Here is a 23,578-nt window from a genome sequence, read left to right as displayed (position 1 = left end):
TACTTGTATACCCATAGCCCATGGGGTGGAATGTGTAAAGGTGGCACTGCAAAGAGATGATACCCTAAGTACCAGATCGCACCTAAGTGTAGAGGATATATGCTGTTGTGTAGAATTATGCCTTTCGAGTACGACTTTGCTGTATAAAGGAGTGATGTACAAACAGGTTCACGGCACAGCTATGGGTTCTTCTATTAGTGCCACTGTCGCAAACCTGGCAATGGAAGAGTTAGAAAATAGGGTTTTTACAAGTTTGGAGTTCCCTATGCGCAAGTGGAAGAGATACGTGGATGACACGTTCACTTTGGTGCAAAAGGGGAAAGAAGAGGATGTAGTTGGCTTTCTCAATGATTTCTCTCCTTTTATACAGTTCACCTCAGAGGTGGAAGTGAATGGTTCCCTCCCATTCCTGGACGTAATGGTGAGTAGAGTAGACTCCAGGCTTAGTACTACAGTGTTTAGGAAGCCTATGTGTAGGAGCCAATACACCCATTATAGGTCAGCACAGACTGCCCAGCATAAAAAGAGCGTGGCCAGGGCACTTTTGGGTAGGGTTAGGACGCATTGTAGCACCTCTGAGGAGAGAGAAAAAGAAATTGGGCGAGTTAGAGCGGATCTTATGAAATGCGGTTACCCCCAGAGGGTCATTGATAAATATCATAGAGGCGTGGAGCCTAATCATGAAATACCGTCCGTTCCAGTCGCCACAGTTTATATTCCCTACTATCTGGGCTTGTCAGATCGAGTTTCAAGAATGCTACGTGACTTTCAGACACGCTGTGTGCAGCTTCCGGGTCGGAAGTTGCACACAGTGTTGTCACAGGTCAAAGACCCCATTCCTGGGGATTCCGGTAGTGGGGTCGTATATGAGATCGAATGCCCGGACTGTGGGGAATGTTATGTGGGGGGAGACAGGACGGCGACTAAAAGACCGTCTGGGGGAGCACATGCGAGCTATACAGACTGCAGAGTTCAATAAGTCCGCCATTGCTGAGCATTATTGGGAGAAACATCATCAGGTCTCCCCGGTGAATGCTGTCATCCTTGACCGGGCGCATAGGTTCTGAGACCGTAAGTGGCTAGAGAGTGTGGATAGGCTCGTCTGAGAACAATAGTATGAATAGGGACAGGGGTGTTCGATTTCACCCCCTACTAGAAGCTGTGGTCCTGGCAAAAGACGAGCGTTTTATATTTCCGCGCTCCCGAGCCGCTTCCGGTTCTGGATCGTATGGAAGAAATATTGAGCATGTGCCTGGTCAACCACGTGTGCTGTGAGCCTGTTACTTAAGGATGTGTTGCTTAAACATTATTGTTGTTGAGAAAGGAGGCGGAAGCCTCCGAAAGCTTCAGTCAATGTTTTATCGCTTTTATCTTTATTGTATTTTAAATATTTTATTTATTTATTTATATTTTATTGTATATTAAAGTTTCATCGTATATTTATTTTGTAAATCAGTCTTTTGCATATATCATTTTACAGTGTAGTATCGTTTGGTACATTTTAGTTTCTAGTATTAAACCATTATAATTAAACGGTTGGTGTATTTGTTTTAAATTCTGGATAGAATGGCAAAATTGCATTGTTGAAAATGAGAATTCCACAAATTATGATATAGGGAGAAAAAAGGTTTATTGGCAAGATTGTTGATGCTTCAGATATAATAAATTACCCAAATTTTAAATGTGTCAATAACATGAAGGGATGTATTCTTAATATGATATTCTGTTACAAGAAAATGAACTGTGGTAAAAAAAAAAAATTCAGACAAGGCAACAAAACTCTTCATATATCTTCTAATATCTTATATATATTCTATATTAAATTTTAAATTAATTAAGAGTGACAGTAATGTATTTGATCATATAATTATAAATAACAATTAATTAATTGTAACGATAATGGTAAAATGACCAAATATTGTAAAGTACTGTATTTGTTTATTTTATTTGTCATATAAGTGTAAAAAATTACGATTTGAGTAACACATTTCTATAAGCCTAATACAAAAACGAACTCATTTTCTACTTATTCAGTTTGTGCCCTAGTTTTCTGGAATCATCCTCAATGTAAATTGGGGTCTTATTGTCTGTTTTAAGTTCAGTGAATTACAGCATATGTGGTGTATTATGCAGTGAAAACTCTATTATGTGTGTGATACAAGAAAAAGAAAAGAAAAAAAAGTTGAAACCACTAGTAAATCTTAATAATTGTCCACTATTTTACTGCAATAGTAAATATTGTTTTACCTTTTGTAGTGATAATTCCACTGAAGTCTGGGCTTCAAAATCATACTTGACATAAGCTAGTCCTTCTGCTATTTTATTAGATTCTGAAATGGCATCTTCTAACGTAATAACCTGTTTAATATAAATAGAAAATAAAAATATTAAATGTACTGTAAAAAATTAACTATTCCAATCACTTAGTTATTAAATATATGCTATATACAGAAAATGAACAAATTCAATATACCCTGAAAGTGGTATGTTGAATTTGGACATTAAATAGGACCACCTAATTAATATCTCAAGAGTTTGAAGCTTTCAAAATGATTTATAGACATCACGGCATAAACGTTACAAGGTACTTGAGCAAATCTGTAGATACGGATCAACATGCTATCTCTATAGCCTTTCATAATTGCTCCACATTGGAAGGAGGTGGATCTACATATGACTATCAGTGGCCTCATCCCATTGATATTTGATGGGTTTCATGTGAGAGAAAATTAGGAATGACACTAGTTGAAAACGAAGTAATCAGAATCCTCAGAAAATCATTCCTGCTTGTATTTAAGGAGAATGGTTAGCAACCTATGTTTTTAGCAACAATCTTTTTTAAATTTAGCATTTTAAAGCAAAAAAAAATTCCAAATTTAGCATCTATTTAGCATTCTTAATATGAATCCCAAATTAAATGAAAGCATCATACAAGTTTAAACAGAGCTTTCCTTAAATCTCTACATCAATTAGTTACAACTAAATTGTGTGTGTTAAAGTATCTTTCTGCATCAACACTATTGACTAAGCATTATACTGATTTAATTGCTGAGTTTTAAAATTCTTTATACTTTATTTTAGTGGCCAACAATAACTGAAAAATATCAGGTTTTGAGGCACATTTAATGTTGCAGATCATTTGGTCAAAAAAAAATTTGTACCCTTCAATACATTCAATATTGTCAAGTTATAAAAAAAAGGTATGTTTCTAAATAATGTCAGTGTCTGCTCCCAGCTGCTGAAGAGTTAAACACTTCACTTAGAGCCTCAGAAAATGTGTTTGTTGGCTCCTTTAACGGGGCATCTAATTTGAAATGCATTTCACAGCAGTTGATTTCAAATATATATATACATTTTTTTTTCTTTCTTGCACCTTACTTATAATCCTGAAGTTTCTGCTGGGAAAATAGTCTACATTATTTTGTAGGCATAATTTTTAATACAACTGATTTCTCCACACAATAAGTGAACAAATTTCTCCACACAATAAGTGAACAAATTTCTCCACACAATAAGTGAGCAAATGGAAAATTTAAATCCTTCTAATGAATCCAATAAATAAATGAATATATCACAAATTTCACTTACATATTTACATTCAATTCTGATTGATGGATACAATTCATATATTTCTATTATTTTTTCTGTTGTACCATGTATGCTATCAGAATTTTTGAAGAAATAAATTAATGGATTTAAATATTTATCTAAATATCTCACAGAGGAAAACCATACCTTCCAACATGTAATAACCGGGCTTTAAAATAATTCTTTAGAAATAATGTGGATAAGATGCTTCCAAAAATATTATATACATTGACTTCATTTTTCTTGAGAGATTTTCATTTTCATTATTACTTCATTGAGAGAGTAATTCTTTCATAAAAATATTTCCTACTAAACTAATTTTGTGTGACCAACATTGTAAATGTAATGATTTCCTATTAAAACTTTGAAACTATTAATGTTGTTGTTGTTGTTATTTGGTTTTTAAGAGCATTAGCAACTAAGGCCATATTGCTCCGGAGATATGCGGTAGTCACAGGCTCTAACCCCGGTCTAATCAAGAAGAACGTGCTACGCACTGCTGCTCCTGCCCACCTGGCTATAGAGGTGCCGAAACTATTAATAAAACAAGATATCATATAATGGTGCTGAATCAGAAAACACCCTAACAAATTTGTATAAGAAATATCATACTCTTTTAAAATGTCAAAAATAGCTTAACAACAAATGATGGCATTCACAGCCTCTAAAAGATGCTGAATACTTTCTGTTCATAAGATGGCAACACTGTTTTAAACAAACCGCAAATACACAGCATTCCATTTTATCTCATGTTTCTTCTGCTACTATCACTATAGTAGTATCTTTGACATTTTTGTTTGATTTCTGCTTAATGCTTGCTCTACAAATTGGCAAATATTATCTCCTTAAATGGTCCACACATGGTATATCTCCAGAACCTTGTACACTGTTATTTAGATTTTTTTTTAGGAGCATCAGAACCTTGTACACATCTTTTGAAATATTGTTGCACTGCAGGATCATCCGATTTTTCCAGAGGAATGTTTGCTTTGGGGTGCATTACTGTGTTTTTGTTCAATAATATGTCTTGAATAAAAATGGACTTGCTCTCCTTCACATTCTTCCTGGCATCTAAAATGTTATTGTTTACTGCGACTGAGATTGGCTGGTGGAAAATTTCGATAGTTGCTTAAGATGATTAACACTTTTGATATGTTTACATCATTTATGTAAAGCTTTCTCCTTTGAATTTTGCTGCTGTCTCATGAAGATCAATCCATGTTTGCCCCATGATGTTAGGATTACTAGAAAAATAAATATTTTCACGTTATTTTTACTGAAAGAAATTTGAATGAGCAATTATTTAGTAATCTTTATTTCAAATGAAATTACAAGTGTGGTTATTATTTAGAAAGCTTACCTTACGTGTGGTACGTAACATACCAATTACATGAAAAACTGCAGGAGTTAGAATAACTTAGAAATTAAGATTGTTCATATAAAACATTTTTAACCACCAACAATAATAGAAAACAACACAAGCAGGTCAAGCACGCTAAGTTAACTTACATAGACTTCAATTGCAAGTTTTTCTGCCACCTGCCTATGCCTTCCAGAACTACTTCCTCTAAGGAGGAAGAATTTAGAAGGGAAGGAGCCAATTGGAGTGCTCAGTATTTAATGATTAGAAACTGTTTACCATAAAAAAAATAATTCATTTATGGTTTACGTCAAATTAAGTACTTGATATAAAAGAGGAATATTTTAAGGATTTCACATTTTTTAAAGGAATTCTTAATTTTTGGAATTAATGTTGCATTTATTGCACAATGCAAAAATCTAGGCATAGTGCACTATCCTGCTGGAAGATGAATTGCCATCCACGTCAATTCACTGCAAGACAACTCATTTACAACATGAAATTTGTTGTAGGTCACAATTCAATGCATGATAGTTTAGTGTATGAGACAATCTGGTGCATCAGATGCCTCATGACCTTAGTTGTTTGGTGCAAAAATAAAATAAAAAGAAAACGATTCCTGCACAGACTAGACTGCCACAGTTCAATTACAGGCTTTATATGATGTAATTTATTTGTAGTCTGTTTACTCCAGGAATCCTACCATTGGGAGTGTATCTTTTTGGTGTATTATTTGCCTGTAGTCTGTATAGGGGCTGACCAGCAACAATTATTATTGGGAATTGCAGATTTGGCTGTAGTATCAGCCAAATCATTTCCCCTAATCTCAATGTGGCTGGGAATCCAACAGAAGTGGATATCATATTCACATTCATGGAGACAGTGGATCTTCTGCTGAACTTGAAACAGAACTGGGTGAGGATTATATCTCACCGATAATAAAGTCTGTAAGATGCTCAAAGAATCAGAATGTAAAATGAACCACTGGTGCTAGTATTCACTAATGTGGTTCAGAGTTAACTGAATAGTGTGCAGCTCTGCAGTAAATATGCTACATTCAGAGAGAATCTGTTCTGATATAGTGGTGTCCGGAAAGACAGCAGCAGATCCTACATATGATTCTGACTTGGAGCCATCTGTGAAAACTGGCGCAAAGTCAGAATGTTCAGCCCAGTGTGCTGAATAGCCGCAGGTGTCCAGATGATGGAGTATCTGACTTTCCCCAGTTTTTAAGGGAAAAGTTGCATGTTGGAACAAGAGCACGCCAAGGTGGGCTGGGCTGCTTTGGTATTTGGGCAATTTGGTCTAACTTGATTTCAAGTTCTCTGAGTTAGCTCTTGGACATGAATACCAAAAGGACGATTGGCAGTCTGACGGGCACTGTATATTCTTTCTCATCGTGGCTCAAAAACAGATGGCCACGTAAGATGGTCTGGTAGGGATTTCAGCTTTAAAGCATGCTTTAGAGACAACTACTTATGTCGAAGCGATAACAGTGGTTTATGTGCTTCAACATATAGGCTCTGGACAGTAGATGATTGATATGCTCTAGTAGCAAGACAGATAGCCTGATGATGAATAGAATCCAGCCATCGAAGTAGACTGCTTCTGGCTGACGCTTGGATCCGCAATCTAGTTTGGATTGTACTGGTGCACATTAAATGCATAATAGGGTGAAACAATCAACACCCAAAAGTACAGTGGAGAACATTCATGCCTCTTGTGCACTTTGTACTGAGTGTTTCAGGAAGGTCAACTTTTTATCAAATTTTGTGTCTGACACTACTGGAATAGCATTTTGTCTGAGCTTCATTTCAGGTTCCGCTTACGACAAAAATGTACGAAACTGTCTTCTGCAGCGAGAACCTGAATCCATTAGCAAGCGCCCAGGAATTAAGGCGATCAATGGCTTGTTGCAGTTGTTTTTCAATAATCCTCATGTTGCATGGCTGACAAAATATACTAGTCATCAACATCGCAGGTGCTGTTTACAGTTGGATGAAGTTGTTCTGTGATGGAATTTACTTTGATGGTGAATAGCATGAGAATACTGATCCTTGTGGTACTCCCTCGTCTTGGCAGAAGGGACGAGAGAGTAGGGAGTCCACATGAACTTGGAAAGACTGATCGGTTAAAAAGTTTTTAATAAACACAGGAAAGTGACTTCTAAGACCGACACTATACAAATCTTTTAAGATGCCAAATCTTCACGTTATGTCATATGCTTTCTCCATATCAAATAATACAAATACAAGATGTTCGCATTTTAGGAAAGCATCCCGAATGGATGTTCCCAATCTAATAAAATGGTCCAGAGTGGACTGGTTCCTTTGGAAGCTGCACTGGATGTTGGAGAGAAAGCCGTTTGATTCTGAATACCATATTAAAAGAAAATTAACCATTCGCTCTCTAGGATTTTGCAAGACAGCTAGTCAGAACAATAATTTAAGGATTTTAGGATCCTTTCCTGGCTTGGCAAAGGCAAGCACAATTGCCTTGTGCCACGCATCCAGAAACTGCTCTTCAATAAAGATTCTGTTATATAGAAGGAGCAGGTGATCCATAGCTTTTGGTGAAAGATGCTTAATCATTTCATAATAGATGCCACCTGATCCACTAGCACTTGCTTAAGAAAGGATGAGAGCTCTTTTCAGTTCCTGTTCAGTGAATGGCCCGTTGTAGGCATAAAGGCCTTTTAATGTGAAATTAAGTGCCTGTTTTTCAGTTTTATGTTTCAGGCATTCGCGGCTGCTTGGATGATATTTTCTGTGATGTACGTGACTGCACCATTGATGGGCTCCTGACTGCAGTGATGTGAAACTCTACCAGATGTTGGAAGGCATTCCAGCCAGCCTAATCAATCTTCCACCGCAGTAATCTAAAAGGAAGTAGTCTCCCATTGTGTAAGGAGATTATCACAGGGAAGTGATCACTTCCGTATGGGTTCTCCTCCACTTCCAAAGTGAGTAGAGAAGGAGAGCTGATAGAGAGCTCAATGGCAGAAAACATACGAGTAGGCATTTGGAAGAAGGTGTTAGTTCCCACATTTAAATTTAAAAGGGAAAGGCCACTGTCATTGAGCATATGTTCTACGACTCGTCCCCTTCCATTAATACTAGTACTACCCCACAAGGTGTTATGGCCATTAAAATCCCCAAGAAGTAAAAAAGGGGGAGGCAGCTGCATTACAAGATTATCAAGGTCTTTCTGGGAGATGTCGTCCCAAGGTGGCAGATAAATAACAGATGGTTAGTAAAAATCCCACTGTAAGATGAACTGCAACAGCCTCTATGCTAGTTGTAAGTAGCAAAGACTGAGATGGGGTCTGGTTGCCCAAGAGGATAGCCATGACTCCATGAGCAGGACCATCTGCCATTCTATCCTTACGAAAAATTGTGACGTTGCGTATGGTGGGTCATCATTTGTCTTTAGGTAGGTCTCCTGCAAGCAAAAGCAAATTGGCAGGTTCTGCAGGAGAGCCTTGATGTCATCAGTATTTTGCTGAAGTCCATGACAATTCCATTGTAGGAATTGAGCGATTATTTTGGCTTGGTGGTCCATCAGGCGGCTTCCGAGGTGCTGAGGGCTTACTTTTTTTCAGTCTTGGATTTATCTTTTTTGGGGAAGTATGGATGCTGTCCTGTGTCCATTTCCTCCTCCGCAAAGAGTTCCAAGGCTGAATTATCTGGCACCTCCTTCTCCTCAACCTCCATATTTTCTTGGTCACTGGGGGATACCAGAAGCTTATTCTTTTCTGCTTCGGGCTTCTTATTCGGGTGCTTCCGTAGCCAGGTGGGCAGGAGAAACAGTGCGTAGCACACGCTTCTTGATTAGACTGGGGTTCGAACCCGTGACTACCAAATACGGAGGATGCAGAAAGGTCAGGAATGACCACCGCATATCCCTGGAACAATATGGCCTTAGTTGCTAATGCTCCTAAAAAAAAAAAAATAATAAAATAACAAATAACAGCTTCTTATTCTCTACTTTTTTTACTGATAGAACATTAGGAGGTACCGATATGGAAGTGGCAGCTAATTGATCTTTCTTTGGGGGTGTTTGTGAACTTAGCATGTAGCGAGCGATAGAAGTGAATGACTCTTTTGATGGTATAGTCATTTCAGTTTCGGTTCAAATGGAACATCTCCCTGCCACCTTCTGTGCGTAGGTGGGTTTGTTTACATTTATAGGTTTCTCCGCTTTTCTTGCTTCCTGATAAAATGAATTTTTCTTCTTTCCACCTCTGCTCTCTTTGGCAGTTAATGCATGATGGTTTTTCAGCTGAACATAATGTTGTTTCGTGGTCCTTTGCACCACGACAAGTCACCTGTGAGCATCCATATTTTTGGCACTTAAAGCACCATAAAGGATTTGATACATACAGATGCACTGGACAGTTAATATAGCCAGCTTTGATCTCATTAGGAGATGTGGGTGGATTGAATGTTAGGATATTTCTTGTGGTAACAAGCTTCCCACCCCTATGCATGAATATTTGTTTCGTGGCTGTCACAGATTTCCTCTTCAGTCACATCCATGAGATTCCATTGGACAATGATACCACAGGATGAGTTCAATGTCTTGTGGGGTGTAACAGTGATGGGCATTCTCCTGATAGATGTGGCTCAGAGGAGCTGCTCTGAATGTCTGTAACTTCTGGTCTCTACAAGAGGCACATCTGTAGCCAGGTGGGCAGGAGCAGAAGTGCGTAGCACACGCTTCTTGATTAGACCGGGGTTCAAGCCCATGACCACCAAAAACAGAGGATGCGGAAAGGTCAGGGAATGACCACCGCATATCCCCGGAGCAATATGGCCTTAGTAGCTAATGCTCCTAAAAACCAGATAACAAGGTCTCTACAAGGATGAGTTTTACTGATCGCTTGCCAACCTTTCCAAATCCTTCTGGATAAAGAAGGGTGACATTTCCCTAAAGGTTTCTCACTTGTAGAGTGCATTATCAGGAAGCATGGTATTGGACCTGATACGGTTTCAGTTTTTTGTCTTTTTTGCTGAAGTGACATCAGCAGGATTTGTCTCTAATTTTTGGACAGGGACCGAGTTGTGGCAACAGAAGAAAGAATTTTATCAGGATTCATGAAGCTTTTTTTTATTTGTTCAGTGCCTGAGTTCCCCACCCACCACGGAGCCCAAAGAACACCCACTACCCGGCAAGCAATAAATGTGCTCGGGAGTGGGATGTCAGGGCTACCCAGACACACTGTTGCCAGCCTGAATCCTGTCCCTCGAACCATGAGGGTAGGGGCACGATATTAGCATGGTTGACCTTTGCAGGCAAACCTACTAGCTGACTGATCCTGACCAAGCCATCTGGGACCACCTGTCTTGTCAAAGCAGGGGCCAAAGTGGTGTGTTGAAGCCTCAACCACAAGGATCCCCCTTTCTGAATTTCCACGGGTCGCAGCGCATGGAAAACATGCCGGATTCCATTGATGCTAACCTGGAACCTAGGCTGCGGGTGTTGGTTCCCAGTGATGTTAATCTGGAGGACCAGTAGTATCAGTGGGAGGTGCCCCTCACATACACAGGTGCCCACGTTGAGGGGTACAGAAGTGAAGGTGGGAATAAGGTTCCCTTGTATCCTAATTTTTAACCTAGCTGTGGTTTTTAATAGAATCTCCTAAAAAAAAGTAGAAAGTGCATTAAAAAAATGAAGGTGGATAGTACACTCAATCAAAAATATAACATATCAAGGACAGTATTGTGATCACTAAATTCACCATTCACAGCACAAAAAGTTAAAAGCTTGCATTTTCAGTCTTTCTTTGTTACACAAAATTGCCATAGCCACCAGTTATCTTTTACCAAATTGTCACATACAGCAAAATATCAATCATCAGACTGTCATATACACCAAACTGTCACGAACTGAATTGTCGCATACAGTGAATTGTTATGCACTGAACTGTTCTACAATGAATTGTTTTGCAACAAATTGATACAATTCCTCACAAAACAGTAAGATTAAGAGATTTGGTCAGCAATGATGGTGTAATAGTTTTCTATCATCAATCAAATGTTTATGCATACATATCTGAAGCTCTAGACATATCCCACCAAAACATCCTCAGATGAAAACTGCCTCCACTCCTGTGTCTCACTTGGTGCCATAGACACTGCTGCTGGCCAGCAGATGACAGGCAGAAGGTTTAGGTAGTTAACAAATTGTACTCCCTTTAAATCATGCTGATGGATGGGAATGCATGTGGCAATGTATGCACACTCAATAACAGGTGATCAACACACAAAAGCGTGATGCACAGATTTCCTCTTCAGTCACATCCATGAGATTCCATTGGACAATGATACCACAGGATGAGTTCAATGTCTTGTGGGGTGTAACAGTGATGGGCATTCTCCTGATAGATGTGGCTCAGAGGAGCTGCTCTGAATGTCTGTAACTTCTGGTCTCTACAAGAGGCACATCTGTAGCCAGGTGGGCAGGAGCAGAAGTGCGTAGCACACGCTTCTTGATTAGACCGGGGTTCAAGCCCATGACCACCAAAAACAGAGGATGCGGAAAGGTCAGGGAATGACCACCGCATATCCCCGGAGCAATAGTATAAGCTGTAGAGGCAATATAACACACTTTTAATGAGACACGATTGTTGGTGCAAGGTGGAAATGCATGCCATCTCTGAGACATGCATGTGTGGACAGCAAAACCAACAGGTTTTTCACAGGACAAACTGACTACAGGGTACAGTGTGTGACAGCCCAAGCACTTAATGGCACGATTAATCGATGTAATTTCCATGAGATGGGGTATCAGAACAGATGGTTGACTCGACACTCTACAGTCAGAAGAGTGTTGAGTCAACCATCTCATGGAAATTACATCGATTAATCGTGCCATTAAGTGCTTGGGCTGTCACACACTGTACCCTGTAGTCAGTTTGTCTGACTACAGGGTACTCAACACTCTTCTGACTGTAGAGTGTTGAGTCTTGAATTGAGTCCATTAGGTTAGATGGTTCCATTTCAGTTACCTTTCAGTGTATAAGGCACACAAAACCCATAAACAGTATATACAGTAAGACCCCTGTATCCGCAGGGGATATGTTCCAAAACCTACCGTGGATGGCTGAAACCACGGATATAAGCGAACACCTGCTGACCCCATATATAACGTGATTTTCTTGTATATACATACGTATAATAAAGTTTAATTGATAAATTAAACACAAAGTAAGATATTACCAACATTAAATATGGTAATAATAAAGTACAGCAGACTCTCGATTTACCGGGATTGGATTAACCGGAACAATTCAAGACTCCAAATTTAAAAAAAAAAAATCAACCAGAAATCATAAAATTCAAGTAATAACTAGAATAGGTATAAACAGATATTTTGCAAGTCGTAAATAAGTGACAAGAACCGGCGTTATAAGTTATCATTGGGAGATTATTGTACCTATTATCTTTGTAACCCCTGCTGTCTTTACACCTACTTCTCAAAACAAAAAAAAAAAGAGAGACCAAATGTTTAGTTTCTTTTGGTGCATTGCATCAAATGTGTTCCGTTGCACTGCAAAAGGACAAATTTTGTTTCGTTATTTATGTCAGGGATGTTGGAATTTTTTTTTTACAGTAACTATTTTTTTTTTTTTTTTTTTGTTTAGAAATCGCAAAAATTATGGGCAAATGCAAGAGTTGTGCTTTCAAATTAAACAAAAACTTAAATTATTCAAAGGTATGAAAATGTTGCATCTGTTAAATCTCTAAAGAACCATTATAAATGTAGGAAACCAAACCATACACGACATTGTAAAAAATAAAGGGAAGTATAGTATTTGGACAGGCGAGGTAGTAAGTGTTAAGTTTTTTCTTTTTTTTTTTTTTTTTCCCCGTGGATAACCACGGGTAACTGAATCAGCGGATACATGGGCACAACTGTAGTTCCTGTAATTGCAATTTGACATTATACCACTGTTTATAAGAAAATTTGTGGGCTGGATCCCTGTCTGTGGAGATGATTACATCTTTTACCACACTAAATTATGTGTTTGTTTGTTACTTGGTTTTTAAGAGCATTAGCAACTAAGGCCATATTGCTCCGGGAATATGTGGTGATCATTCCCTTGACCTTTCCGCATCCTCCATATTTGGTGGTGACTGGCTTGAACCCCGGTCTAATCAAAAAGCGTGTGCTATGCACTGCTGCTCCTTCCCACCTGGCTAAAGAGGTGCCCAAATTAGGTGTTAGGCGACAATAAATCTGTAATATCACAATTGATATCAGAGAACAGTGAACATTTTCGCAAGCATAATAGTTGTTGCAGGATATGAACTGTTAAAGTGCCATCATTAAACTTCCAAACCAAGCAAATGAGCACATAGTGGAAAAATCTCCCCCCCCTCCCCATCACCAGTGAAGTCCTGGCTTGTACTTATTGCAAGAAATACATCCTTGATCATGGATCACTGTTGAAAGGATTCGAGGCGCCTCCGTAGCCAGGTGGGAAGGAGCAGCAGTGCGTAGCACACGCTTCTTGATTAGACCAGGGTTCGAGCCCATGACCACCAAATATGGAGGATGCGGAAAGGTCTGGGAATGACCACCGCATATACCCGGAGCAATATGGCCTTAGTTGCTAATGCTCCTAAAAACCAAATAACAAACAACAAACAAACACTGTTGAAAGTTTCTTCAGCACACAGCAACAAACAATGCTAAATGATACTGAAACACACCGAACCTTTTATTAGTTCTTGTTTATTAAATAATTTGGTGACTGCTTGAAAAATTAATGGCACAAATCTCTGCAAGGTTAATTTTTTTTTTATATATTTAGTTGGTATAAGTATCCAAATAGTTACTGCATTTTAATTTATGTGTTAAATGTAAAGAACAGAAATCATCAAGCTGTATTATTTAAATGATTGTTTTAACATATTAGAGCTAGAAAAGCTTTCTCCGTAAGTTGTCAATGTGCCATGTGTTGCTTGCAATAAGTTATGGAATGAAACTTTGTTACAGAGAAGGAAGTGGAGTTTTTTTTTGGGGGGGGGGAGCTTACAGGGAGAAGTAAGGGTGTGCTGTAAAAGCAAGTTGTCTTTTGCATTGTATAATGTATTACAGCTAGCAAGGCTCTCTCTCTCTCTCTCTCTCTCTCTCTCTCTCTCTCTCTCTCTCTCTCTCTCTCTCTCTCTCTCTCTCTCTCTCTCTCTCTCTGTGTGTGTGCTTTAAGTCTTACTCAATTTTTTTAACATAGGGATAAAGGGAGAAGTAACTGCATATTTTCAGAAGAAATATTCAGAAGCAAAATATTCCAAAAAACCAGTGAGATGATATGCTTCCTTTACTGATCTTAAATTATCACCAGCTGAAATGAATTTAGATAAGAATAAGGTTCCAGAGTTTTTCTTCCAGTTATTTTGTTTAATTCACTTATGATAACTTTATGTCTGAAAGGAAACTTACAGTCTTACTGAACTCTTCAGTTTTTGCTTCTCCTTCTAATTATTCTATAATTACTTTATACAAGGGTGGACCTTATTTAACTCCTTAAAATCTGATGTTGTTAAGTTCAAAATTAATTTTGGCTTTTCTCTCTCCTGTGTCCTACAATTCCATAATTCCAACCTCAATAAAGGGTATATATATTTAACCCCAAGGGCTCACATCTGGTGAGCATGAGCTTGGCACACCCAAGGTCCTGAGCTGAATATCATCATTCTTCTCTTTCTTGGCGATTCCCTTCTACTTTTGACTCTCTCTTTCTCCCTCTCTCAGGGTAACTTGGGAATTTTTTTTTTTAGCTGGTGCAGCATATAGCTGATAATAATAATAATATGAGAACTATTACAAATACCTATGACAGCATGTAAATAAGGATTGTCAAAGGAACATCCCATCAAAAGTTCTAAGTCACAATGGATTCATTGTGAGGAAACTCATAGGAAATTTAAAAAAAAAAAAGGAAACAACCAATTTCTAGAGCCTGAGTTGTTAACATCAATGTTCTTACTTTCAGAATAATGAAGTGTATAATTTGTAAAAGAATAAGAGAAGTTTACCCCAATATGATACGTAGAACACTTCCATATGATACTCTCCAGAAATTAAAATGAAAACAATTAAAAAAAATTGAAAATCTTACATTACAGTAAGAAATAATTCATCATCAGCCATTTTCAATCCATTGCAGGATGAAGGCCTCTCCAGCAACTTTCCAGTTCCTTCTGTTTTGAGCACTGGCCATCCATTTACTACCCAAAAACTCATGAATTTCATCTATCCATCTCCGCCTTTGTCTTCCAGGTTTTCTTCTAGCTCCTCTTGGGTACCATTCTGTTATTTTCTTAGTCCATCTGTCATCATGTCTTCGAGCTATGTGTCCTGCCCAAGACCATTTTAGTTCTTTAGTTTTGATAAGAATGTCTTTTACTTGAGTTTGCTGCCTAATCCATGTGTTTCTCTTCTTATCTAACAGTCTGATTCCCAATATAATTCATTCCATTCTTCGCTGTGTAGTTCTCAGCTTCTCTTCCATTCTTTTGGTGAGTGCCCAAGTTTCACTTCCATAAGTCATGGTGGGGAGTATACATTGGTTCATTATTTTACGTTTCAGACAAACTGGGATATTGCTCTTCAGTATGTGACTATATTTCCTGAATGCTATCCATACAAAATTTATTCTTCTCTGACTTCCAGCCATTTATCATTATTACAGCTAATAACTTGTCCCAGATAAGTATATGACTCCACCTTTTCAATTACTGCTCCTTCAATCATTATTTCCCTTTCCGTGGCATACTTGTTCATCATTACTTTTGTTTTAGCCATATTCATCTTTAGTCCAAAATCCTTACTAACTGTGCATAACTGATTAAGATTTTCCTCTAATTCTTTGGGATTGTGGCTTATAACCACAATGTCATCTGCAAATCGTAAATGGTTTAGGTACTCTCCGTTCACATTGACTCCTTTCTGCGACCAGTCTAATCTTCTGATAGCTTCCTCAAGGGCAGCAGTAAACAGCTTCGGAGATATTGTATCTCCTTGTCGAACTCCTTTCTCGATTTTAAATGTGCTACTGTCTTTGTCTAGTCTAATAAAGGAGGTAGCACTCTCATATATTTTCTTCAAAATCATAATATATGGGGTATCTATGCCTTATCTTTCCAGTGCCCGAAATATTGCCTTATGCTGTATGGAGTCAAATGCCTTTTCATAATCCACAAATGCCAGGCATAATGGTATTTTATATTCATTTGCTTTCTCCATTAACTGTGAAGGTGATCCATAGTTGAGAATCCTGTCCTAAAGCCAGCTTGCTCTTTCGGTTGATTCTCATCAAGTATTCTTTTTAATCTGTTAGTAATGATCCTTGTGAACAACTTGTAGATGTGGGATAACAAGCTAATTGGTCTATAATTTCCAATTTCTGATTTATCTCCTTTCTTATGCAGCAAAACTATGATTGCATTATGAGTGCATTTGAAATGATTGCATTATGAGTGCATTCGAAAAGGTGTGACGCCTGAGCGTCACACCTTTTCGAATGCACTTTATGAAGAGCCTTGCCAGTTTTTGTGTTATGTCTCTTCCTCCCAATTTTAACAACTCTACAGTAACTTCATCTTCCCCCGGGGCTTTCCAATTCTTCATTTTCTTCAATGGATGTTCTACCTCATCAGGAAGAATATCGGGTATGTCATATGTGTTGCTACTTTGCAATCCATCTTCCCCACTGCTGGTGTCATTCCCTCGCTCCTTGTATAATTCTCTATAGTAATCTTCTGCTATTTGAATTATGCCTTCTCTGCTGTTTATAAGTACACCATCGCTATTCTTCAGTTTCAGTATCATTTGTCTTTCTGTATTACTGCTCAAGGCTGTTGATTTAAATCCTTTGTTTTCCCTTAATGCTTGTTCTACTTTTCTTATGTTAAATCTTCTTATGTCCTCTCTGAGTCTCTTTCTAATGGCTTTGCATAACTCAGTATACTCAATATTCTCCCTGTCAGTATTTTTCTTGCTCTTCATTTGTCGTCTTCGGTTCATCATGACAAGTGTTTCTTGAATAATTTTTTCTTCTTTGGATTTCTGTTTCCCTATAGGTTTCTTGGCTTTATCATTTTCAGAAAGTTGTAATATTCCTCGTCGATATCTTGGTCCTGAGCAGTCTGCAGAAGCTCAAACTTGTTCTTAAGTTCCAGTACATACTGCTTTTTCTCCTCCTCTGTTATCTCAAAGACCTTTGTATTATTTACTCGAGTCAGTTTTTTCCTTTCCTTTCCTACATCTATATCAAGTGTACAGCTTACCATTCTGTGATCACTTCCAACATTTACCTTATTCAGGACTGTAACATCATTCACAATATATCTTCTGTTAGTGAGGATGAAGTCGATTTCATTAGTTGTTAATCCATTTGGACTCTTCCATGTCCACTTTCTGTTCACCCTTTTCTTGAAAAAAGTGTTCATTACTAACAGTCTTTGAGATTCTGCAAATTCCACAAGTCTTTCACCTCTTTTATTTCTTTCACCAATTCCAAAGTTTCCTATAGTTCCTCTTTCTGCACTGTTTTGCCTTTTTCCAACCTTAGCATTGAAGTCCCCCAACTCCACCTTCACTCCTTTCACTGTTTCCATTAGTGTACAGCAGATTTCCACTTGATAAACTTATAAGTGATTAGCATTAGTAGAGGCATTTGATGCAAGAAAGCAAGCTTATGCAGCATCAGCCAAAAAAAAAAAAAAAAAAAAAACCACTTCCACTTTACCCCTCTGTTCGTTCAAAATACCTGTCCAGCTGAGCCTTAAACTTATTTAGGCTATCAACCTCCACCACAAGGGATGGAAGTCTGTTCCACCAACCAACCACCCGCTGGCTAAAGGCAAATTTCCGCACGTCTATCCTACATCTGTCTTTCCTCAATTTGAATTTATGCCCTCTCAGGTGATTATTCTGAGCTAGAGGAAGAATCCCATCAGCATTGAGCATGCTTAAACCATTCAAGGCTTTATACACCTCTATCAGATCACCTCGCTGGTGCCTAGTCTCCAGACACTGTAATTTGCAAAACTTAAGCCTTTCTTCGTAAGAGCACCCCTTTGTTCCATTCACTAATCTTGTTGCCCTTCTCTGTACTCGTTCCAGCAGCTCTACATCCTTCTTGAAATGAGGCCTCCAGACCTGTATACAGTACTCTAGGTGTGGCCTGACCATCGCCTTATACAATGGAATAATCACCTCCTTATCCCTGCTGGAAAAATTCCTGTATATCATTGACAATACTCCATGAGCTACTCTTGCAGCCCGTCTGCACTGCTCAGAGAACTTCATATCTGCCTGCACAACCACCCCCAAGTCCCTTTCATTCTCTACCACTGTCAGTGTTGTACCATAGAGTTGATACGTTGCTCTGGGGTTGCTGTTTCCCATGTGTAGTACTTTACATTTGTCAATGTTAAACTTCATTTGCCACCTCTCAGCCCATCTGCTCAACCTTTCCAGATCCTGTTGCAGAAGCATAGTGTCAGTAGTGTCCTTGACAACCCTGCCAACCTTTGTATCGTCTGCAAACTTGGACATTAATCCCGATATACCATCATCAATATCATTTATAAATACAGAAAACAATAATGGACCCAACACTGAGCCCTGAGGGACTCCACTAATAACATCAGTCCACGATGAGCAGTGTCCATTGATTACCACTCTCTGTCTTCTCCCCCTCAACCACCCCTTTATCCATAGCAGCAATTTGCCTCCAATGTCACACTGCTCCAATTTGTGTAGCAGTCTTCCATGTGCAACAGTATCAAAAGCCTTTCTAAGATCCAAGTATATAATATCAAAGTTATTCCCTGCATCCAGTTCTTTTGTGACTGCATCATAGTATCCAATCAAGTTGGTCAGGCAAGACTTCCCCTTAACAAAACCATGCTGTGTCTGAGCTATAACTGAAGTCTTGTTTAAATGATCCTGCAGTGCGTCTTTAACCAGTGCCTCCATTAATTTTCCTGGAACAGAAGTCAAGCTCACAGGTCTATAATTACTTGTGTCAGCCTTTGATCCTCCTTTGTGAATTGGGGTCACATTAGCACATTTCCAGTCTATGGGTACCTCCCCTGAGTCCAAGGAAGCTCTCATAATTATGGCTAAGGGTTTGCTTACTTCCTTTGCTGCCTCCTTTAATATAACTGGATAGATCCCATCCACCCCGGGTGCCTTTCTTGTGTTTATCTTCAACAGTTTCTCCTCCACTTTACTCCCAGTTATTTCAAGATTCTGTAACTTACTGCTAGAGTTGAATACACCTCTGGCATTCCCCTCGCTGAATAACTCCTCATGTGTGAATGTCGATGCAAAATATTCATTTAGTTTGTTAGCCACCTGAGCAGGATCATCAACACTTCATCAATATCAAGTGGACCAATCTGATTCATCCCTTTCCTTCTAGAGTTTACATAAGTAAAGAACACTTTGCTGTTTTTCTTTGCATCCCTTGCCAAGGATTTCTCGTAATCTGCCTTCGCCTGCCTAACCTCCTTTGTAACTTGGTTGCATATCAACTTGTATCTATCATAGGCTTCTGTGTCATGTGTTAATGTGTAAGTATCCCATGCATTTTTCTTCTCTGCCATATGCCTCATTAGTTCATCTGACATCCATTTTGGCCTAAACCTTGAACAATATTTCTTAGTTGGTATGTAAAGCCTAGTAGCTTCCAAGATAAGTTCTTTGAATGCTTCCCATTTTGAATTTGCTGTTGGTAACATCATCAGTTGGTCCCACTGTATAGAATTTAAATACTGTCTCAGTCCATCGTAGTCGCCTTTACGGAAGCAATAACCCTTCCCTTTACCCCTAATGGTAGTTACCTCTTTGAGTAAATCCCACTTCAGCACACTGTGATCACTGCCACCTAGTGGTTCGTTTATCTGCAGATTCTTAATGCATGAAGAATCACTGCTGATAATCAAATCAAGAGTATTACTCCCTCTAGTTGCCTCCCGAACATGCTGATGTAGAAAACAATCATCCATTAGATCCACAAAAGCCCTGCTAGTGTGTGAGTATCCAGCCCCCAAATTCCAGTCAATATCTGGGAAATTAAAATCTCCCATTATAAGACATGATTCATTTCTTCTTCTTGTTTCAGCCAAACAAGAAATAATTAACGATAATTAAAAATCAAATGAACACAATTAAAAATCAATTTAATGCAATTAAAAATTAAGTAAAAAATAAAATATAAATTTAATGGAAAAAAATGCAAAATGATTTTTTTGCTAGATTAATTTTTTACTTAATTTTTAATTGTGTTCATTTGATTTTTAATTATCGTTAATTATTTCTTACTGTAGTATAAAATTTTCGTAATGTAAAAACAATTTAAAATTTTTTAAAATTGTTTTCATTTTAATTTCTGGAGAGTATCATATGGAAGTGTTCTGTGTATCATATTGAGCATTATAGCTCTGGTTCATACTATGAAAGTGTATAATGTACTGAGTAAAAGCAATTTGGAATATTAATAATTTCATATTTAGAGTAAAAATCTGTTTAGCAAGTTATTGTATTACATGTAGGAGTCATATGCTTGACATCTTACATATAGTACAAAAACTAAAATTTATTATGTGAAAAAACAGTCTTCTCCCTTTTTTTTTTTAATTTCATATTTAAGTTAACAAAATGAAGTATATATTCATGATAAAAATGAAAAATATATTTATCAGGTTCCATAATATTATTTCAGATATTCAGCAGTAAATATATTTAACTTTAGTAACTTTAAGCATTAGTCCTATTGCTTAGCATAAGAAACAGACATTCTTTTACCTCAACATAACTAGAAGGAAAAATCCCAACTGTTTTCCGACATTCTCCTTCATACCAGTTCTTGTCTAACTGACGCATAATCTTTACTATATCTCCTTTCTTCAAATTAATTTCCCTTTGTTTAAAAAATAATGTACTAATCAAACTTCAAGCATCATGTGTAAGTAAATATATTTTTTGTCCACTAAAATTTGCATAATTTAATCTTAATTTCTTTTGATACATGAAATTTAACAATTATAAATGGCCCATTATACCAATTTATTTTTCTCACATTTTTGAACACAGTAAAATAAATCACCATAAAATGTGCCAAAAATCATGCATTCCTTTATTTTATTAATTAATTTTCATCCTTACATAGCAAAATCGTTTGGAAAACAAAAGAATTATGTGAGTAATCCATATCACAAAGAATATAAGCAGTGTAGCGAAAAGAATTTCTTTAACTCTGATAAATTTATTTTAGCTCAAGTCCACACTAGATTCCCCATGAACCTTGCACAATCTCTCCAGGAATGAACTGATTGACAAGGCTCACATCATCTCTCCCTCTAATAATGTCTGGGCAGAATTGCAGACAAACTCAATTTCAATCTCAACATACTCTAAAGTTGTTGATTAAATCCTTTCTCTTACTCTTAATATCATTAGTAATAATGTGTATAATAATAGCATCTTTTCTGCCCTTTAGAGATAATAAATACTGTACTTTAGTGCTCCCCCCCCCCTGAAAACATGTGTGGGTCCCATTCCACCTGCCCTTTTTGCACGATATATTTCTCGCTTCCCTATTCTTGACACCATCATATAAGCCCATCAGAACACTGAATATGCACTTAATCTCCCCATGCTCTTTGGAATGAATGCACATAAAGGAATCATCCATAGCTATCTTATGTCTTTGTAAAGGTAGCTTTACAAAAAGATGGCAAGTAATGCACAAAATATAGTCCATTTTTGTCACTTTGAGTCCATTTCTTTGATGCTCAAGTCTGAGGAATGATTTCATTTAAAAATGATGCATAAAACAAAGAGACACAAAAATAATGACACTGCTATAATCCCTCTTATTTAATGGCAATACAAACTGCACTATTTTAGATTATGTTATGTACATTAGGTAATTTATAATACATAGACTTAATAAAAACACTTATGGGCTTTTAATATAACTATGTGTCAATGGAATTATATAGAATACTACGAAATCACTATACTCAATTACAATATTTATATCATTCTATAACAACACTATAATTGATAATATATTTATTTTGATACTATAACAGTGGTGACTATATCACTGTTATATTGATATATTGTACTGTATCAATATATCATTGTTATATTGATACAGTACAATCATGGCAGACTATGCTCTTGTTTTCTAAGCAATTCCTATAATCAAGCAAACAACAAATTAACTAACTTCATCAAATAAACACAAGTAACAAGTGCACCTGTAATTTCAAACAAAAATAAATTTTTAAGCAATAAAAAAGTCCACTAAGCAGTACCCAAAAAGAGCTCTGTTCACCATACTCTTTAGCAAAAGTGATTTACAGGAATTTTGTCAGGAATAATGAAGTAATTAGTGTTACTAGTGGCAAACAATGCATGAACAGAACATACAGTAACAGCAGCAGCAAAAAAAAAAAAAAAAAAAAAAAAGACTTCCCATATCACTTGCCAATCAATTTTACTAATTTGTCTAAATCTAAATTCTTCCTTAAATTTATCAAATTACCCACTTCCACAACACTAGATGGAAGTTCCAATAATAAACTTCCCTCAAGCTGAAAGCCAATTTTACCTCCTTATTGTGTTATCTGAGCAAGAGTATGAATACTATCAACATTTAAATTAATTTTAAATTAATTAAGAGGAATGTTTTCGGCCAGAAAATATTTTAACGCCACAGCAATTCACGCAAGTTGAACTGAACAATTTAGTAAGGGGCTTAGGTCTTCCAAAGTATGCTGCTGAAATTCTGGGATCCAGACTTCAAGAGAAGAACTTACTTGCTCCAGGTACATCATTTTCCTGGTACAGAAATTGTGAAAGGGAGTTTATACAGTATTTTTCACAAGAAGGTCCTCTCATATATTGCAGTGATATCGCTGGTTTTATAAGTGCCTTAGGAGTTCCATCATATGTTCCTAGTGAGTGGAGACTATTTAGACTCTTCTAAGACTAGTTTAAAAGGTGTTATCTTGTATAATGGAGATAAGTACACATCTGTGCCAGTTGCTCATTCAGTCTACTTAAAAGAAACTTATGACAACCTAAAGTTGCTTCTGGAGAAAATTAAATATCAAGATCATGAAAGACAACTATGTGGAGACTTAAAAGTGTTATGTATGTTGTTGGGGCAACAGGGTGTGTACACTAAAATGCCATGCTTTTTTTTGTGAATGGGATAGCAGAGCTAAAGCACTGCATTGGACAAAGAAGCAATGGCCTCGGAGGCACAATCTTACACTGGGGTCAAAAAATATTGTGCACGAAAGTTTGGTGAAGCCAGATAAAATACTTTTACCTCCACTGCATATCAAGTTAGGCATAATGAAGCAATTTGTTAAAGCACTGAATAAGGATGGCAACTGCTTTAAGTACCTTTGCAGTAAATTTCCCGGTTTATCTGATGCAAAACTTAAGGAGGGTATCTTCATTGGTCCCCAAATTAGAAAATTCGTTTTAGATGGTTAATTTGAAACTACTATGACTGACGTTGAAAGGGAAGCCTGAATTGCTCTTAAAAGTGTAATGGAAAACTTTCTAGGAAACCATAAATCACAGTAT

General features: G+C 37.4%; 1 protein-coding gene across 1 annotated transcript in view; it reads right to left on the bottom strand.

Moving 5' to 3' along the window:
• Window positions 1-23,578, bottom strand: part of LOC150081620 (sorbin and SH3 domain-containing protein 2-like) — a 193,458-nt gene that overhangs the window by 102,588 nt on the left and 67,292 nt on the right. Inside the window, exons 4-5 of the mRNA XM_090379478.1 lie at window positions 20,774-20,888; window positions 2,248-2,358 (exon numbers count right to left, since the gene is read on the bottom strand). Coding sequence (XP_090235604.1) covers window positions 2,248-2,358; window positions 20,774-20,851 — 189 coding nt within the window. The 5' untranslated portion in view covers window positions 20,852-20,888. The remainder of the gene's footprint in view (window positions 1-2,247; window positions 2,359-20,773; window positions 20,889-23,578) is intronic.

This window comes from Mastigoproctus giganteus, chromosome 8 (genome assembly GCF_048544385.1).
Source record: "Mastigoproctus giganteus isolate SK-2022 chromosome 8, ASM4854438v1, whole genome shotgun sequence".
In the NCBI taxonomy this organism is placed as follows: domain Eukaryota; kingdom Metazoa; phylum Arthropoda; class Arachnida; order Uropygi; family Thelyphonidae; genus Mastigoproctus; species Mastigoproctus giganteus.
This window is presented reverse-complemented; position numbering and strand designations above follow the sequence as displayed.